The 15,770-nt window shown below is 45.6% G+C and overlaps 1 protein-coding gene across 1 annotated transcript in view; it reads right to left on the bottom strand.

Moving 5' to 3' along the window:
- Positions 1-2,158: 2,158 nt before the first annotated feature.
- LOC126379377 (protein toll-like) overlaps positions 2,159-15,770 on the bottom strand; it is a 28,472-nt gene continuing 14,860 nt past the window's right edge. The window contains exons 2-11 of the mRNA XM_050028107.1: positions 15,356-15,599; positions 13,935-14,169; positions 12,677-12,928; positions 12,041-12,195; positions 11,245-11,451; positions 9,733-9,854; positions 8,818-8,968; positions 7,737-7,901; positions 7,099-7,286; positions 2,159-6,241 (exon numbers count right to left, since the gene is read on the bottom strand). Coding sequence (XP_049884064.1) covers positions 4,858-6,241; positions 7,099-7,286; positions 7,737-7,901; positions 8,818-8,968; positions 9,733-9,854; positions 11,245-11,451; positions 12,041-12,195; positions 12,677-12,928; positions 13,935-14,169; positions 15,356-15,577 — 3,081 coding nt within the window. The 5' untranslated portion in view covers positions 15,578-15,599 and the 3' untranslated portion in view covers positions 2,159-4,857. The remainder of the gene's footprint in view (positions 6,242-7,098; positions 7,287-7,736; positions 7,902-8,817; positions 8,969-9,732; positions 9,855-11,244; positions 11,452-12,040; positions 12,196-12,676; positions 12,929-13,934; positions 14,170-15,355; positions 15,600-15,770) is intronic.

Below are 15,770 nucleotides of genomic sequence, written 5' to 3' on the forward strand. Positions count from 1 at the left end.
TCAACCGGAGGGGGTATGGAGCATACTCCACCACATTGCTCCAATGCGGGTTGGTGGAGGTGTTTTTACGGCTAATAGCCGGGACCAACGGCTTAACATGCCCTCCGAAGCACGGAATAATCTTACTTTTTCGGACAATCAGGTGATTCAAGCCTGAAAAGTCCTTACCAAACAAAGGACAGTCTCAAAAAGTGATTTCGACAATGTCCCCATCGGGAATCGTATAAAACTAAAGTATTATTATATTCTTCTTCGTAGTTCCCTCACTGCTGAGGATCGCGACCACAGGTTATGGTTTTCCACTCGGTATGGCTATATGCTGCGTGGACCGCCCTCTGTATGCTTACCGTCTTCTTCAGGATGTCAGACCACCTCGTAGGCGCCCTTCCTCGCGCACGTTTGCCATCCACTTGCCCAACGATGATCTGCTTCTCCAGACTGTGCTTCGGAGACCGCATAATATGTCCGAAGAAGCTTAGGGCACGATTCCGGCATATTGAGGAGAGCCGCGTCGTGATCTTGAGCTCTTTTAATATGGACTCATTCGTACGCATCGCAGTCCAAGGTATGCGTAGCAACCTACGCCAACACCACATTTCGAAAGCACCATACATATTATTATATCATCATCATCATCAGCCCATTAACGTCCCCTCTGCTGGGGCACGGGCCTTCCCTATGGATGGATAGGGAGATCGGGCCTTAAACCATCACGCGGGCCCAGTGCGGATTGATGGTTATTAACGACTGCTAATGCAGCCGGGACCAACGACTTAACGTGCCCTCCGAAGCACGGAGGAGCTCGAGATGAAAACTTTTTTTTTTGTGGTCACCCATCCTATGACCGGCCTTTGCAAAAGTTGCTTAACTTCAACAATCGCAGACCGAGCGCGTTTACCGTTGCGCCACCGAGCTCCTCATATTATTATATACAGGCTGTTAAATATAATTTAGAAAACCGGACCTGTCAAATCATCAGGTTAGGTATACGGACCCCGTGTAAAACGGGATAATGCTACGGGGATGACGATGAGTGGTGTTCTACTCTCGGCGCGTCTAGTATGCAGTTACACTATCTTGTTCATCTACACAGTCATTTCGTTTCAATTAGTAACCTTATGAGCGCGTGGATAATGACTGATCCGTAAGAATCCAATTAAATCAATAGCGGTACTGATAATCTGATTGTCCGAAAGTAAGGTGATCCGTGCTTCGGAAGGCACGTTAAGCCGTTGGTCCCGGTTACTACTTACTGATGTAAGTACGTAATCGTTACATGAGTCATGTCAGGGGCCTTTGGCGGCTCAATAGTAACCCTGACACCACAACCCACACGATAGAAGAAGGTTATATGTACTTCCCTGATAGTACTAGCCCGTTGACGTTCGCGTCAACTACTGTGGTAAGCGTTCCACTCCTGATCTGGAGGTCCGGGTTCGATTCCCCGTCGAGGTAAATTCGACAATAAAAGTATTCTAACTGACCTTTCATACTTTAAATTATCCCTGCTTGCCAATTTTCATCCCAATCGGTCCAGCGGTTTCGGCGTGAAAGGGTAACAGACAAAGTTACATTCACATATAACATATAAGCTTACGACTATATCCCAATCGGGGTAGTCAGAGGTACATTCATCGCAAGATGAGCTAAGTACCCACACCTCACCGAGCTTTCTGTTAGACCAACGTGATAGGTTAGCCGTATCGCCGCCTATAATGGTCGAGACAACTGTGTTAGTGAAAACTGCACTTGAGATAAATTAATAACTCATTGGTGCAAGACCGGTACCGGGGTTCGAGCCGAGTTACATTCGCATCATAATTATAATACATTTATATGTCTTTTTTCCCAAAGTCTACTCTAAAAGGAGGGTGATGTTCTTTCGCGGCGAGGTTGTGCTGTCGCCAAAGTATGTTTTCGGGGTACCGAACAGAGCATAGCACCCCGCTAGCCACAAGTTGGTAGTGTGACTAGGGATCGACGATCCAACGGTGTTATGTTGGAAGTTGTATATATGCGTCGCGCTGTGTAAACTTCGATAGCGCGTTTCACGACCGCTTGTAGACTGCGTTATTGAATGTGGCGCCATCTGTTGCATGTGGGCGGAACTAGCTGGCCAACTAGTTCTAAATGATGTAACGTCAGTAAAACCAACAAATAAAATGGAATAAAATCAGTTTATTGAACGATCAGACATCGCATACAACGAGTTGACTAGAGTTGGCTCAGATACAGTTACAGCTCCTCTGTCCACCCTGCTAGGGCGGTGGTTTTCATATCGCTTTAAATTAATACAATAGGTAGGTAATAAAATCCTTCAGAGACTATAATAGACATTATGGCGATTTGAGAAATAAGTTTTTATAAAGTATTACGTATCGTAAATGAACAAACCTCTGCCCGCGCGGCACAGCAACCGTGTCGCGCGCCGCGCGATATGGCTCGTGTACAAGGTTCAAGGAAAAATTATAAAATTCTGATTACTAACTAAAGACAGACGTAAAACTAACGTACGTTGGTACGTGGTTGGGGTTGTCCCAAGTACTTGGTACGTTGTCCTAAGTAAGAGTGAAGCTTACGAATAATACAAATTGGCAAGAGCATCGTGGTAACTAGCTCTGCCTACCCCAATATGGATTACAGGCTGCTTAACTGTTGCCAATTTGTAGAAGACGCCTCGAGTCACTTCTTTTTTTTCAGACACCTCGTGAAATAAAAAATACAAAGAATAGGAGAGTTAAAGAGGCCATATTGAAGCAATTCACCTAAAAAGCAATTTTGCTATTTGATATTTATTGATATTGCGCACAATAGCCTCCGAGATCTAGTGGTTAGAGCGTTAGGGGAGATGGGGACATTGTCGAAATCATTTTGTGAGTCTGTCCTTTATTTGGTAAGGACTTTTCAGGCTTGAATCATCTGATTGTCCGAAAAAGTAAGATCAATCCGTGCTTCGGAGGGCATGTTAAGCCGTTGATAGCCAGCTATTAGGCGTAAAAACACCTCCAACAACCCGCAGTGGAGCAGCGTGGTGGAGTATGCTCCATACCACCTCCGGTTGATTGAGGGGAGGCCTGTGCCCAGCAGTGGGACGTATATAGGAGGCTGTTTATGTGAGTGTGTGTAATTTTTTAGATTAATTTCTTCAATGTGGCCTCTTTAGACCCCCAGAAGAGTACATAAAATATTAAAAACATTAAAATATACTTAAACTAATTATTGCTCTTGCTACCCGTTAGAGATTCGATATAAGATCTAACAACACGAATACAATAAAAGAAAAAATAATTATTTAATTATAGTTGAACAGTCCTACAAGTAGCTCCATCTCTTTCTAGCATTGTACATGGAACTGTCAAACACTATAATTATGGCCGTCGACGTCCCGAAAGTCATTTTACATCCTAATGTTACAGCTATTTACCTGCACAATCACATTTAGCTGCATATTTTTGGCTCAATTTACATCATTTTGATAATTGGGTAGTGTCCTAGGTCAATGATAATGAAATTCTGTTTAAGTACTAAATAAAGACAGATCTTAGTATCCTTTTTTCTATTTAACTTAATTATGAATTTTAATAAAGAAAAATGTAATAATATGTGCGAAATTTTGTCACGTTTTTGTATGCCGTCCCGGATTGCATTTCATAGAAATTCTTCAATGACATGCGTGTCACGGCATTTTGTTCTTATTTTGACCAATCGACAAAACGACATAATTATATCATCACTGGAAAGGCAAAATTACGTAAGCGCCAAAATATCATAAAATAGCAGTCCATGATAATTATGTATTATTAGATTTAGAAAATGAAAAAGTAAACAAGATAGGTGGATAGGTAGGTGTGTTATGTCTGATTGTTGAAATTTTAGTTCTGTGCAATAAAGTATATTTGATTTGATTTGATAGGTAATCGCTTTAAGCGATAAGGCCGCCATTTTACTTAGTTAAGAGACTTTTTGTAATTATTTATTTTTATTTTGGTGCAATAAAGTGTGTATTTGTATATTTTTTTTTGTAATCTTACGTGGACGTCGTCCAAATGGGTAAAAGTAATGAAAAATATTTTAAACGGCTTTTTCTCTAAACGGCCTCTTGGCGCTTAAGTAATTATGCCTTTCCAGGGACGATATAATTAATCGAAAAATGACCGTGACAATTTGTTATCACGTCGCGCATGTCAGCTCTACTGGTCTATGTTTAAAACCAACTAATATACATTTCTTAATATCATAGAATCTCACACCTCCCGTAATAATTAGCATTATAATTCTAGAATAAAGCACCGTGAATTCTTCCTCTAGAGTGAGTGACTTCAGGCTGTATTTTTACATAGTAAAATCAAATTAACAAGCAGTTTTTGTTGATAATGAAAACTAACAAATGCTTAATAATTATGTAAAAATCTCTGATAGTGCAACGCATATATTTAAACAGGGTGTTAGTGATTACGCGACGGAAAATTCCACTTGACATTAACTCTGAATCCCCTCAGCATTCGGTACGGTGTCACCAACACCCTGTATACAAAACACGACAATAATTGTTAATTACATGTCGCAAGGTCATCAAAACAAACACTAAAAAATAAATAAAAATCCTCTTGAGATTCGTCGATCGTCGATCAATATAATGAACTTTATTTTTTTTTGACGTGACTTGTTGTAGATTTCCCGCATATGGTATTCACCACTTGGCCGGAGTACAAGAATGACCACGGTCACTGCGGCCATATAGTCCAAACACACTTTTCAGTTTTAGATATTCTGTGGCAGATCTCGGCACTAACTCATTTTAGAATCTTTATATTGCACCGACTCTGTCTTTCAATGAGGACCTTGTACCAGCACTGTTCAATAACAGTCGAAGTCCTTCTTCAGACTGGCGACGTCCAGGTGCAAGTGTTCCACCTTCTTGGACACCGCCAGCGCGGCCGCGTTGATGATGACGCCCTCTGACGTCAGCCGCGTGTCCAGCCCGCACTCCGCCACCGTCTTCGCTATCCTTGTCTGCTTCATCTTCTCCCCCTCCCTCTGACCCCTGGCTAGCGGCGCCACCCTGCGGTGAGGCAGCGCATACCGTAGCTTATCCCAGAACCACGGATCACCCCACTTCAAGTAAGTATTTGTTGATAAGTACAGCTTCAGTTCAGGGTCCAGTTCCTTGTGGCTGGTGATGTCTTCGAGTAGAACCACTATGACCCGCGTCTTCCGTTCCTTGATGGCGCTCATGTTGGCTGCTCGGAACTCTGCGCGACCCCAGATGGAGTCCAGGAAGTTCTGCGAGACGACAATAACGGTTCTCCTGGAGTCGGCAACTGACTGCGCGATCTGCGCCGGGATCCACTCTCCGGGGATCCAGTCCCTGTAATGGACGCACAGCTTGTATTGGTGCGGTGGAGCTTCGAGGCCGGGGATGAGGTGGTCGCGGACGAACTCCTCGTCCTTGTGGCAGAAGGAGATGAAGGCGTCGTAGCGGCGGTCGTCGTCGTCGATGGCCAGCCAGCGCAGCAGCCAACCGCGCGCGTACAGCCACACCTTCAGCTCGTCCGAGTACCTCACCAGCAGGACCGCCACCACCGCCACCAGCAGCCCCACGGCGGCCAGCACGCCCCCGACGGTGGCCGCGCGCGCCGTGCTGCACAGCTGCTGGACGTTTATGGACTCCACAGGAATGTCCCCAGTGCAATTCACTTGAGTATAATCCTCGATCTTCTCCCAGTGCTGCTGCAGCGCGGCGACGTCGCCCGCGCGCCAGCAGTCGCAGACCAGCGGGTTGCGCGACACACGCAGCGTCACATTCATCTCCAACAACTCTCGAGGGATTCTCGAGAAGCTGTTTCTGGAGAGATCCAGGGTTTTCACCGAGATTGGTAATGGGCCTTTCGGGAGTTCCTGGAGGTTTAGTCCTGACAGGTTTAAGGTGCGAATGTTGTCGCTGAGGTTGAAGGTTGTGGGGGGTTGTGTTAGAGTGAGGTCGAGCGCTGAGACGCCGAAGTACGCAAGTTGGGGGTATGAGGTCGGTTGTGCGGGGCAGGTGAGCTCGAGGGCCAGGGTGTGGGGACGCAGCACGCACGCGCAGTCGACGTCGCACTCGGTGCGGTTGATGTGGCAGGCGAAGTCGTGCAGCGGCACCGCCGTGACCAGGCGCCCGCGCAGGGCGGGCGGCTGCGCGCATCGCGCCGCACCCATGTCGAAGCTCGCCTCCGTCGTGACTTGTGAGGTGAGGCCGCGGAACCTGGAAAATTATCATCATTCACTTATCTAGTTCACAGGCATCACACTTTTTTATATATTTTGTATATTTTCTGAAAACAAATTATTGTTATTCGTCATCATCAGGCCTCATACTTCTTTTTCTGCAATGTTTTCATGAGCAAGCTACAGAGGCTGCAACAGATCGCGAGGAGTGGAAGCTCGAGTCCGAGCCCTACATCCAACAGAGGATAAAAGGATTACAAGAAGAGACAATGTGGTGCAACTTTATCTAAAATTCGTTTATTAGTAGTAGTTTCTTTCTCTTTCTATTTTTACCGACTTCAAAAAAGGAGGAGGTTCTCAATTCGACCGTTTATTTTTTATTTATTTTTTTATATTTGTTCGGGAATAACTTCGTCGTATATGAACCGATTTTGATAATTCTTTTTTTGTTCGAAAGGAGAGATATACCCAGGGGGTCCCATGTCAAGGAAGTCAGGATCTGATGATGGAAGACCAGAGAAGTTTCCTTGGCACCGGCTTCAGATTTATAAAGTTAATTAACTAATTGAAAATACGTACTAATTATTTTGTGCGAAGTAAATTTATTTATTGCTTTTTAGTTTTGCGTTTGAAGTCGTTTTTTTTTTCTTTTTTGTCTCACCTGTTACTTCTATGTTGTCGTTCCGCGGGGATCTATAATTGGCTTTGTGTCAGAATCAGAATCATTTATCAGTGTTATTAGTTCAATGATAAGTCAGTAAATGATTGCTGTTGATCTCCCAAATATTAGATTTTGTGTGTGTTTAGTTTATTAGTTTTTGTTACTAACACTAAAGATCTTTTGTAATCCGAATAAATAATTTGTGATTTTGATTTGATTAATTAAATAGTTACCTCTGCGCGAGCGCATACAGCTGGCAGTCGCAGTGGAAGGGGTTGTCGTCGAGCATGACGGTGGCCCGCTGCGCCCGCGCCGGCCCGGGCTGCGCCGCGTCCAGCATGTACAGCGGGAACACGCGCTCCACCGCGTTGTGCGTCACGTCCACACGCGCCGCGTCGCTCAGGAAGTACACGTCCTCACCCTGCACACGTGTATAGGGTGTAAGAACATTTTTAAAATACATACATACGTAATCATCATCACCATTGCCCGCCTCGCCTCCGTGTTTGGATCAATGATTATGCCGTTCTCAGCGGTGAAGGAAAACATCGTGAGGAAGCCCACATTCCAGAGAAATGCATTTTCGGAGGTGTGACCCAGTCTGTATTGGGCTGGCTTTCCCTTCGCGGGTTGGAAGGTCAGACAGGCAGTCGCTTCTGTAAAAAACCAGACCTGTCAAATCTACAGGTTAGGTAAGCGGACCCTGTGAAAAACGGGATAGCGTTAAAGGGATGATTTGACGCTAGTGGGTCCGTAGCGATAAGTGCTGAATGAGGGAAATCGTCGACCTCGCCGACGGGGTCTGTTTCGGGGTTCTGAAGTGTTCGGTGTCGCGAGCTGTCCGGCCGGCCCTGCGACCACTTGTACCCACCGTGAGCTGCGTGATGCGGTTGTAGGAGAGGTCGAGGTCTTGGAGGTGCGCGAGCGCCACGGGCAGCGCGGGCGGCATGGCGGCCAGCCGGTTGTGCGACAGGGACAGCACGCGCACTGACGTCAGAGACGCCCACGCGCCCTCCAGCAGCTGGTAGCGCTCCAACTGGAGACACAGAGTTACGGGACCTTTGTATCATTCCAACATAACACGGCATCACGCCTGTATCCCCGAAGGGGTAGGCAGAGGTGTATAGTATAATTATACAGGGTGTTAGTACAAGTACGTACAGGTAGCCATACAAATAGGTATGGGTGTTATTTTCAGTTACATACTTTTGCGACGGAAAATTCAACTTTATATCAACACAGAACCATTATCTTAGAATTGATCATTTCATGATATGTTCGACCATGTCATGAAATGATCACATTTCATGAAATGACCAACTTATGTTGACCACATCGTTGAAACATCAACGTTTAATGATATATCAATCAACGTTTGGCCATATCGTTAATGTAGGCGGTGTCCATGCTATGTGGTGTAATATAAATGCGAATAGTTGATTAATTTCTTAAGTTCAAAAGTATGTACCTATTCAATATGGAAAATTGTACAATTACATCGATTCATCCATTATAATATATAAATCAAGTTTTAAATATAATCGACACCAGCGCCACTACCGGTGGATAATGTTACTAATTTTACGATATGATTGCCAACGTTTGGCCATATCATGAAGTAATCATGCATTTAGTTGCTCATATCGTTAAACGTTTTGTGTTCATTGATCTGGCCAAACTACATCATGATGTGGCCAACGAATGATAATTTAATCTATTTCATGAAATGATCGAGCACACATTATTTATTTATTTATTTATGAAATGATCAATTCTATGATCTGGCCAAACTACATCATGGTGTGGCCAACTGATATTGTATTTCATGAAATATGACCATTCCATGAAATGATCAATTCTAAGATCTGGCCACGACATCGACACTACATGTCATCCTCTCTGTCACTCGTCACCTCAGCAGTCACACCATTCAAAATAAAACTATATGGTACCTGTGTGTCGTTCTCATCGGAGATGCTGTTGTACGAGAGGTCGATGTGCTCGAGCTGCACGGCGCCGCGCAGCGAGGGGGTGGGCAGGGCCCGCAGCTGGTTGTATGACACGTCCAGCCACGTGAGCGCGTACTGCCGGGAGAACGAGTCGCTGCAACCGGGACAACAGACACATACAATAACGGCGCGTGCGACGCGCCCCGGACACACGGCACAGGGGAAGTGAAAGAAGAAAAAATTGCTGGAAGAAATTCCTGCTTAGCAATAAGGCCGGCAGATTGTACTGTATCTATCATCCATTTGTGTTTTGTTTTATATGTTGTGTGCAATAAAGTTTCTCGGGAATGTAGGTTTCCTCACGATGTTTTCCTTCACCGCTGAGTATGTGATAATCATTTATGATCTAAACATGAATTCGCCAATCTTTGGTTTAGGCCTGTGCTGGTAACCGACGTCACCAGTACAGGGGGGTTAAAATGGCCACATCGAAGCAATTCATCTAAGAAAGCAATATTGCAATTTGACATTTGCGCATATAAAAGTAAGTGCGCAATGCAAACAAATGTCAAATAGCAATATTCACATAAGTATATATATATTGACGCAAAGCAACATTCTAAGTTGATAACAAATGAAGCTTTCCGTCGCAAAATTCATGTTTTTTTTGTGTTTCTTTACATTATTTTTTATTCTATCATAGATAGAAAGATAGAATCTTTATCATGGTTCGTTGCACCTGTATGTATTGTTTTCTCGCCCTGCACAGCATTAGGTCACACTACATATAAAGTAGCATGTAAGTATCTGTTATGCCTTTGCCCAGCAGTGGGATCTTGTAGGCTAGATTAGATTAGATTACATTACATTAGTATCTGTTATAAATAAATGTTATATAAACAAACAATGCACACTCACGCGGGCAGCGCGGCCAGCTGGTTGTTCTTCAGGTTGAGTTTCTTCAGCTTCTTGAGGGAGCTGAACAGCTGCGAGCTGACAGCTGCCAGCTGGTTGTAGCTCAGGTCCAGGTGCTCCAGCGACTGTTGGCAACAACAACATAAACAATAAAATATACATCGATAAGGATCGAGTGTTTTGTCTTTTGGAGTCGTGTTAGCCTTGTTGGAGGAACGCTCGACTCTCACTGTAAGGTCGCATGTTGGAATCCAGCACGGGTCTGAACCTATGATTTTCGAACTCATGTTTCATCGTGAGGAAACCCACATTCCCGAGAATTGGGTCGTGAAATTCTGATTACTAAATAAAGACAGATCTAAAAATAACGAAAAATATTTTTTTGTTTCTATTTAACTTATTTATGAATTTTAATCAAGAAAAATGTTATAATAAGCCCGACATTTTGTCACGATTTTCTATGACGTCACAGAGTGCTTTTTCAAACAAATTCCATAGTAATTTCGTGTTTTGACGTTTAGTAAAAAGTAACTGATTTGACTGGTTGGAAACTAGCCGTTGCGTTTCGGGGGTATATGACCTAACCTGTATCCATTAGCGGGTTGGATGTTTTCTTTATTAAAATTCATAAATATATTAAATAAAAAAAAGAAACCGTTTTTTGTCACCTTTAGATCTGTCTTTGTTTAGTAATCAGAATGTCATAATATTTATCTTTGACCTAGGACGCTAGCCTAACTTAGGTACCCAATTCAGAAATCAGTATCATTTCATCATCAGCCGTACGACGCCCACTGCTGGGCATAGGCCTCCCCCAAGGAATTATTTATTCAACCTAATTATCATGGATAAACTTGTTGAAGGTCAATGTAACATTTTTGAATTTACGTCATTTCGCAAGGTGTTATGGCTGAGGAGAAAAAATGACAAGAAACTGCAACAGCAACACATCTTTTAAAAACCAATGAGGGTGTACATTACAAGTTATTTAATAACTAGAGGAACACATTTAATACCAGACATTTTTATAATAATTAAAGCACATAATAACGGGTTCTTACCATCCGGGTCCGGGTCCGGGTCCGGGTCCGGGTTCGGGTCCTTACGGGTTCTCATAATATCGGGAGTCTCATATCCCCATTTAAACGCGGTAAGAACCCGTTATTATGTGCTTTAATTATGATAATAACCGCGTAAACTTAAAACAATTTTTATAATAAGCTTTTTTACATAAAGTAAGCTTCACATGAGCTTTAAATTTACTTATTCTTGTAAATAAATAGTCAATAACCTTATAATAACCTTTTTTATAAAGTTTCTATTTAATTACTATCTTAAATAAAACTGTCGATGCCCCACCTATCACGTTGGTCTAACAGAAAGCTCGGTGAGGTGTGGGTACTTAGTTCATCTTGCGATGGATGTACCTCTGACTACCCCAATTGGGATATAGTCGTGAGTTTATTATGTGTTAAAACTGTTGATAGGGAAATGCTGTAGGTAACTGGAAAATACCATCAAGTCCTGGAACACGTGGTCAGGCAGGTCTTTCAGCTTGTTGCCGCTGAGCCGCAGCTCTGCCAGCCCTGTAGCGCCGCTCAGGACGTCCTCGGGCAGTGACGTCACTCCGCTGCGCGACATGTCCACAGTGCGCAGGCGCGGCAGGCCCGCCAGCGCGCGCGGCGACACCAGCAGCGGGGACACGTTGTCGAATAGTTTCAGCTGGTACAATTACTATACATTAACACTCCGTAGTGCCTGGATGGTTCAGCAGACACGTAGAGACAATGAATGACAAAAAAATAACACGCACACACACACACACACATAAGCTCACACACATACATAGACACGCACGCACACATACACAGTCACACACACAAACACAAAAACGCAAACACGCACTCAGTCACACACACACACACACGCACACATACATAGACAAATTCAATTCAAATTAAAAAATATCTTTATTCAATTGGTAACATAGTTACACTTTGAATCGTCAATTTTTACATAACGAAGGTCTCATCCGCCTAAAACTACTGCAGCTTCTCACAATCTGTATAGCCGGGGAAAAGAAGCTGCAAGAAAAACCTCGGCACAGGGCCCTAGACGTTCTTTAAAAACGCACACACGCACACACGCACTCAGTAACACACACACCACACACACACGCACACATACATAGACACACAAACACACACACCACACACACACGCACACATACATAGACACGCACACACACGCACTTTAGTAATGTTAGTAGTTTTAGTGTTACGTGACGTAACGTCACGTTGTATACACTCACGGTCTCGAGCTGCGTGAGGGGGGCGAGGGGCGGCAGCAGCGTCAGGTTGTTGGCGAACGCGGAGAGCATGGTCAGAGGGGGCGGTGACGTCAGCAGGGGCGACAGCGAGCGCAGACGGTTCGCCGACAATTCCAGCTTCTGCAGCGACGCCAGCCCTGGGGGCAGTGGTTCAGATTAGTCTTACCCTCGTGGGGGTTGTAGGGTCAACCGACCTCGTCAACATCAGCCCTGGTGTCAGGGTTGTTATTGAGCCGCCAAAGGCCCTGACATGGCGCGTGCAACCACACCTACATTCAGGGTGTGAGTGACACCGTAACGAAAACTTTGAGGGATGATTCAAACCATGATGCTGAGTGGAATTTGCCGTATAGCAGCCGGGACGGACTACTGAACGTGCCCTCCGGTGCACGGATCGTCTTGATTTCGACATTTGGGTGATCAGTCTATAAAGTCACCAATCTAAGGATCACAAAGTGATTTTCATTATAAGTTCGGGATTCGAACCCCACACCAGAAGAACACGATAGAAGAATTTCGTTTTTGACTAAGAGGCACTGGTACCACCTTCTCTCGCGTGGGTGGTGAGGTGGATGACCCCCATCGACCCTGCCTTCATCACACCTTCTCAACACAAACCTTGGAGTCCATCCCCGAGCTCTTCCAACTGATTCCTCCAAAGGTTGAGATACTGCAGCTCGGCCAAGTGGTGGAACGCGCCGGCGGGCAGGTGGGTGATCCCAACGTAGGACAGTTCTAAGTACTTCAGGTGCGGCGCCGACGCGAAGTCTCCGGGGCGGAACGCCAGGCGCAACTGGTTTATGGTGAAGGAATGCAGCGCGGGGAGCGCCGCCAGGGCTTCTGTCGGGATGGTGGCGTTGATGGCCGCATCTGAAGACAGGTGGAATAATAAACATAACATGTTCTTCTTATCGTGTGGATTGTGAGGTAGAATACCAACCCCATCAACCCTAGTGTCTGGGTTGTAATTGGGCCGCCTAAGGCCCCTGACATGGCTCATGTAACATAACAAACAACATGTAACAAAGAAATCATATAACAAAACATGTTGTGTATAAACATAACGTATAACACAAGCTCACGACTTTATCTCAATTGGGGTAGTCAGAGGTACATCCATCGCAAGATGAACTAAGTACCCACACCTCACCGAGCTTTCTGTTAGGTGGGGTATCGACAGTTTTATTTAAGACAGTAATTAAACAGAAACTTTATAAATAAGGTTATTATGTGAGCCGTATCGCCGTCTATAATGGTCGAACAAACTGTGTCAGAGAAAATTTCACTTAAAATAAATTAATTACTCATTGGTGCAAGTCCGGTACCGGGTTTCGAACTGGCGCTCACCGTTTGAGAAGCAAGCCGGTGAACCACAGGACCACGAGTTTATCTATGACTTCCTTCTATCGTGTGGGTTGTGAGGTGGATTGCCAACCTCATCAACCCTGGTGTCAGGGTTACTATTGAGCCGCCAAAGACTCGTGTAACGACTGCTGCGATAATTACGATTATGATAATAACATACATAAACTGCCTATATACGTCCCACTGCTGGGCACAGGCCTCCCCTCAATCAACCGGAGGGAGTATGGAGCATACTCCACCACGCTGCTCCACTGCGGGTTGGTGGAGGTGTTTTTACGCCTAAAAGCCGGGACCAACGGCTTAACGTGCCCTCCGAAGCACGGAATCATCTTACTTTTTCGGACAATCAGGTAATTCAAGCCTGAAAAGTCCTTACCAAACAAAGGACATTGTCACAAAGTGATTTCGACAATGTCCCCATCGGGAATCGAACCCTAACCTAACCTAACCACTAGACCACGGAGGCTGTTAATAATAACATAATATAAAAACAAAACTATTTCCAACTCACCCCTTCCGAATATTGCCAGCTTATCCAGCCCCTGCAACCCGTCCACGTGGCTCGCCTGCAGGGCGTCCCCCTCCCCCACGTCCATCAGGTAGAGGGCGAGCGGCGCGGGCGCACCCAGCCGCCGCGCCGTGCAGCCGATAGAGTCGGGCAGCGTGCACTGCCGCAGCTCCAGCCGGACCGCTGACGTCAGCGGCTGCTGCGGCAGCTGCGAGCAGTTGAACCCGCTGGCTGCCCACTGCAGGGGCGGTATTACATACATCAACACTTATCACCTTACAAATAAAAAATAAATCAAGGATGAATGTTGGTTTAAGTATTTGACAGCCAAGCAAAGTTCAGTCGAATTGTAAGATTCAATTTTGCTTGGCTGTCAAATACTTAGGCCTCAAACTGGATGACAGCGGCGCGGCGGCGGCAGCGGTGCGTGGGAGCGGCGCGGGCGCGTTCAAATGCTAAGACTTATATTGAAGTGTTCTCGATGGCAGCGGCGCGGCGAGCGGGGTGCGAGCGGTGCGCTCTAGTCGAGCGGTGTCTCTGCGTTTGAAACTCGCCTTTTCGTTTCCTTTGTTCATTATAGGGATTCAGATCTTCTTTTGGCCACGATAAATCGTACGAAACAAAAGAACTACAATCGAAAATGCGTTGTCGCCGTTTCGACATCGCGTTCATTTGAGACACAACTCTATACCGCCGCAACAACGCGCGATCTGGCCGCTGGCATCGAGAACGGCTTCCAAAAACTCTATTGGTTCGCACCACATGTCACGAGCTGCTAGCTGTCCCTTTCACTCCTTAGTGGCTCACAACCATTTAAGACTAAAGTAAGACCCAGAGGGGGTGAGGTCGGCGCCCGATACGAATTAGTGCGGGGGGTGGAGATACCGTCCTGGACGTTATTCTTCATTCTATGGACATGCTCGGGAAGATAAGTAGCTGAACACGTCTTGGTTATATTTCCGCTTCACCAGTTCTAAGAATCACCATCATCATCTCCCTAGCATCATCACGTTTTCCACAGGGTCCGCTTACCTAACCTGAAGATTTGACAGGTCCGGTTTTTAACAGAAGCGACTGCCTGTCCTTCCAACCCTCGAAGGGAAAACCACCCCAATACAGGTTAGGTCACTTACCTCCGAAAATGCATTTCTCGGGAATGTCTCGGGAATGGGTTTATACAAAACAATAATTTATTAAGTAATTTTATTGCCCGAATCAATATTTTTTTCTTTCATTCTTTCTCACAATATTTTCCTTCACCGCTGAGCGCGCGATCCAAATATGAATTTGAAAACATATTCGACATTCATTGGTTTAGGCCTGTGCTGGATTCGAACCTGCGACCTCAAAGTGAGAGGCAAGCGTTCTACCAACTGGGACACGGCTCTGAAGAGCGGACTCCGTGAACACGTCACAATACGTACGTCTGTAGTGTCAGGCAGGTCCCACGACCCGTCGGGCGCCACCGTCCACGCCACGTCCTCCCCCAGCGGCTGGCAGTTGACGATGACGCCTCCCCGCTCCATCTTGATGGTGACCATGGTGGAGGGCAGCGTGCAGTCCAGCCGGTCAGGGTCGCACACGCAGCTGTCCGGGCACGAGGCCCGCGCCACACCCAGCACCAGCACCAGCACCAGGCGCCACATTGTCCTCACAGGGGGGTCATGCCTGCAATGAACACATAAGAAATATACAGGGTGTTAGTGGCATCGTAACGAATACTGAGGGGGAAGATTCAGACCATGATTCTGAGTTGATACTAAGTGGAAAGTTTTTTATTAACAGCCTCCGTGGTCTAGTGGTTAGTGCGTTAGGCTCACGATCTGGAGGTCCGGGTTC

The sequence above is a fragment of the Pectinophora gossypiella genome, chromosome 29 (genome assembly GCF_024362695.1).
Source record: "Pectinophora gossypiella chromosome 29, ilPecGoss1.1, whole genome shotgun sequence".
Lineage (NCBI taxonomy): Eukaryota > Metazoa > Arthropoda > Insecta > Lepidoptera > Gelechiidae > Pectinophora > Pectinophora gossypiella.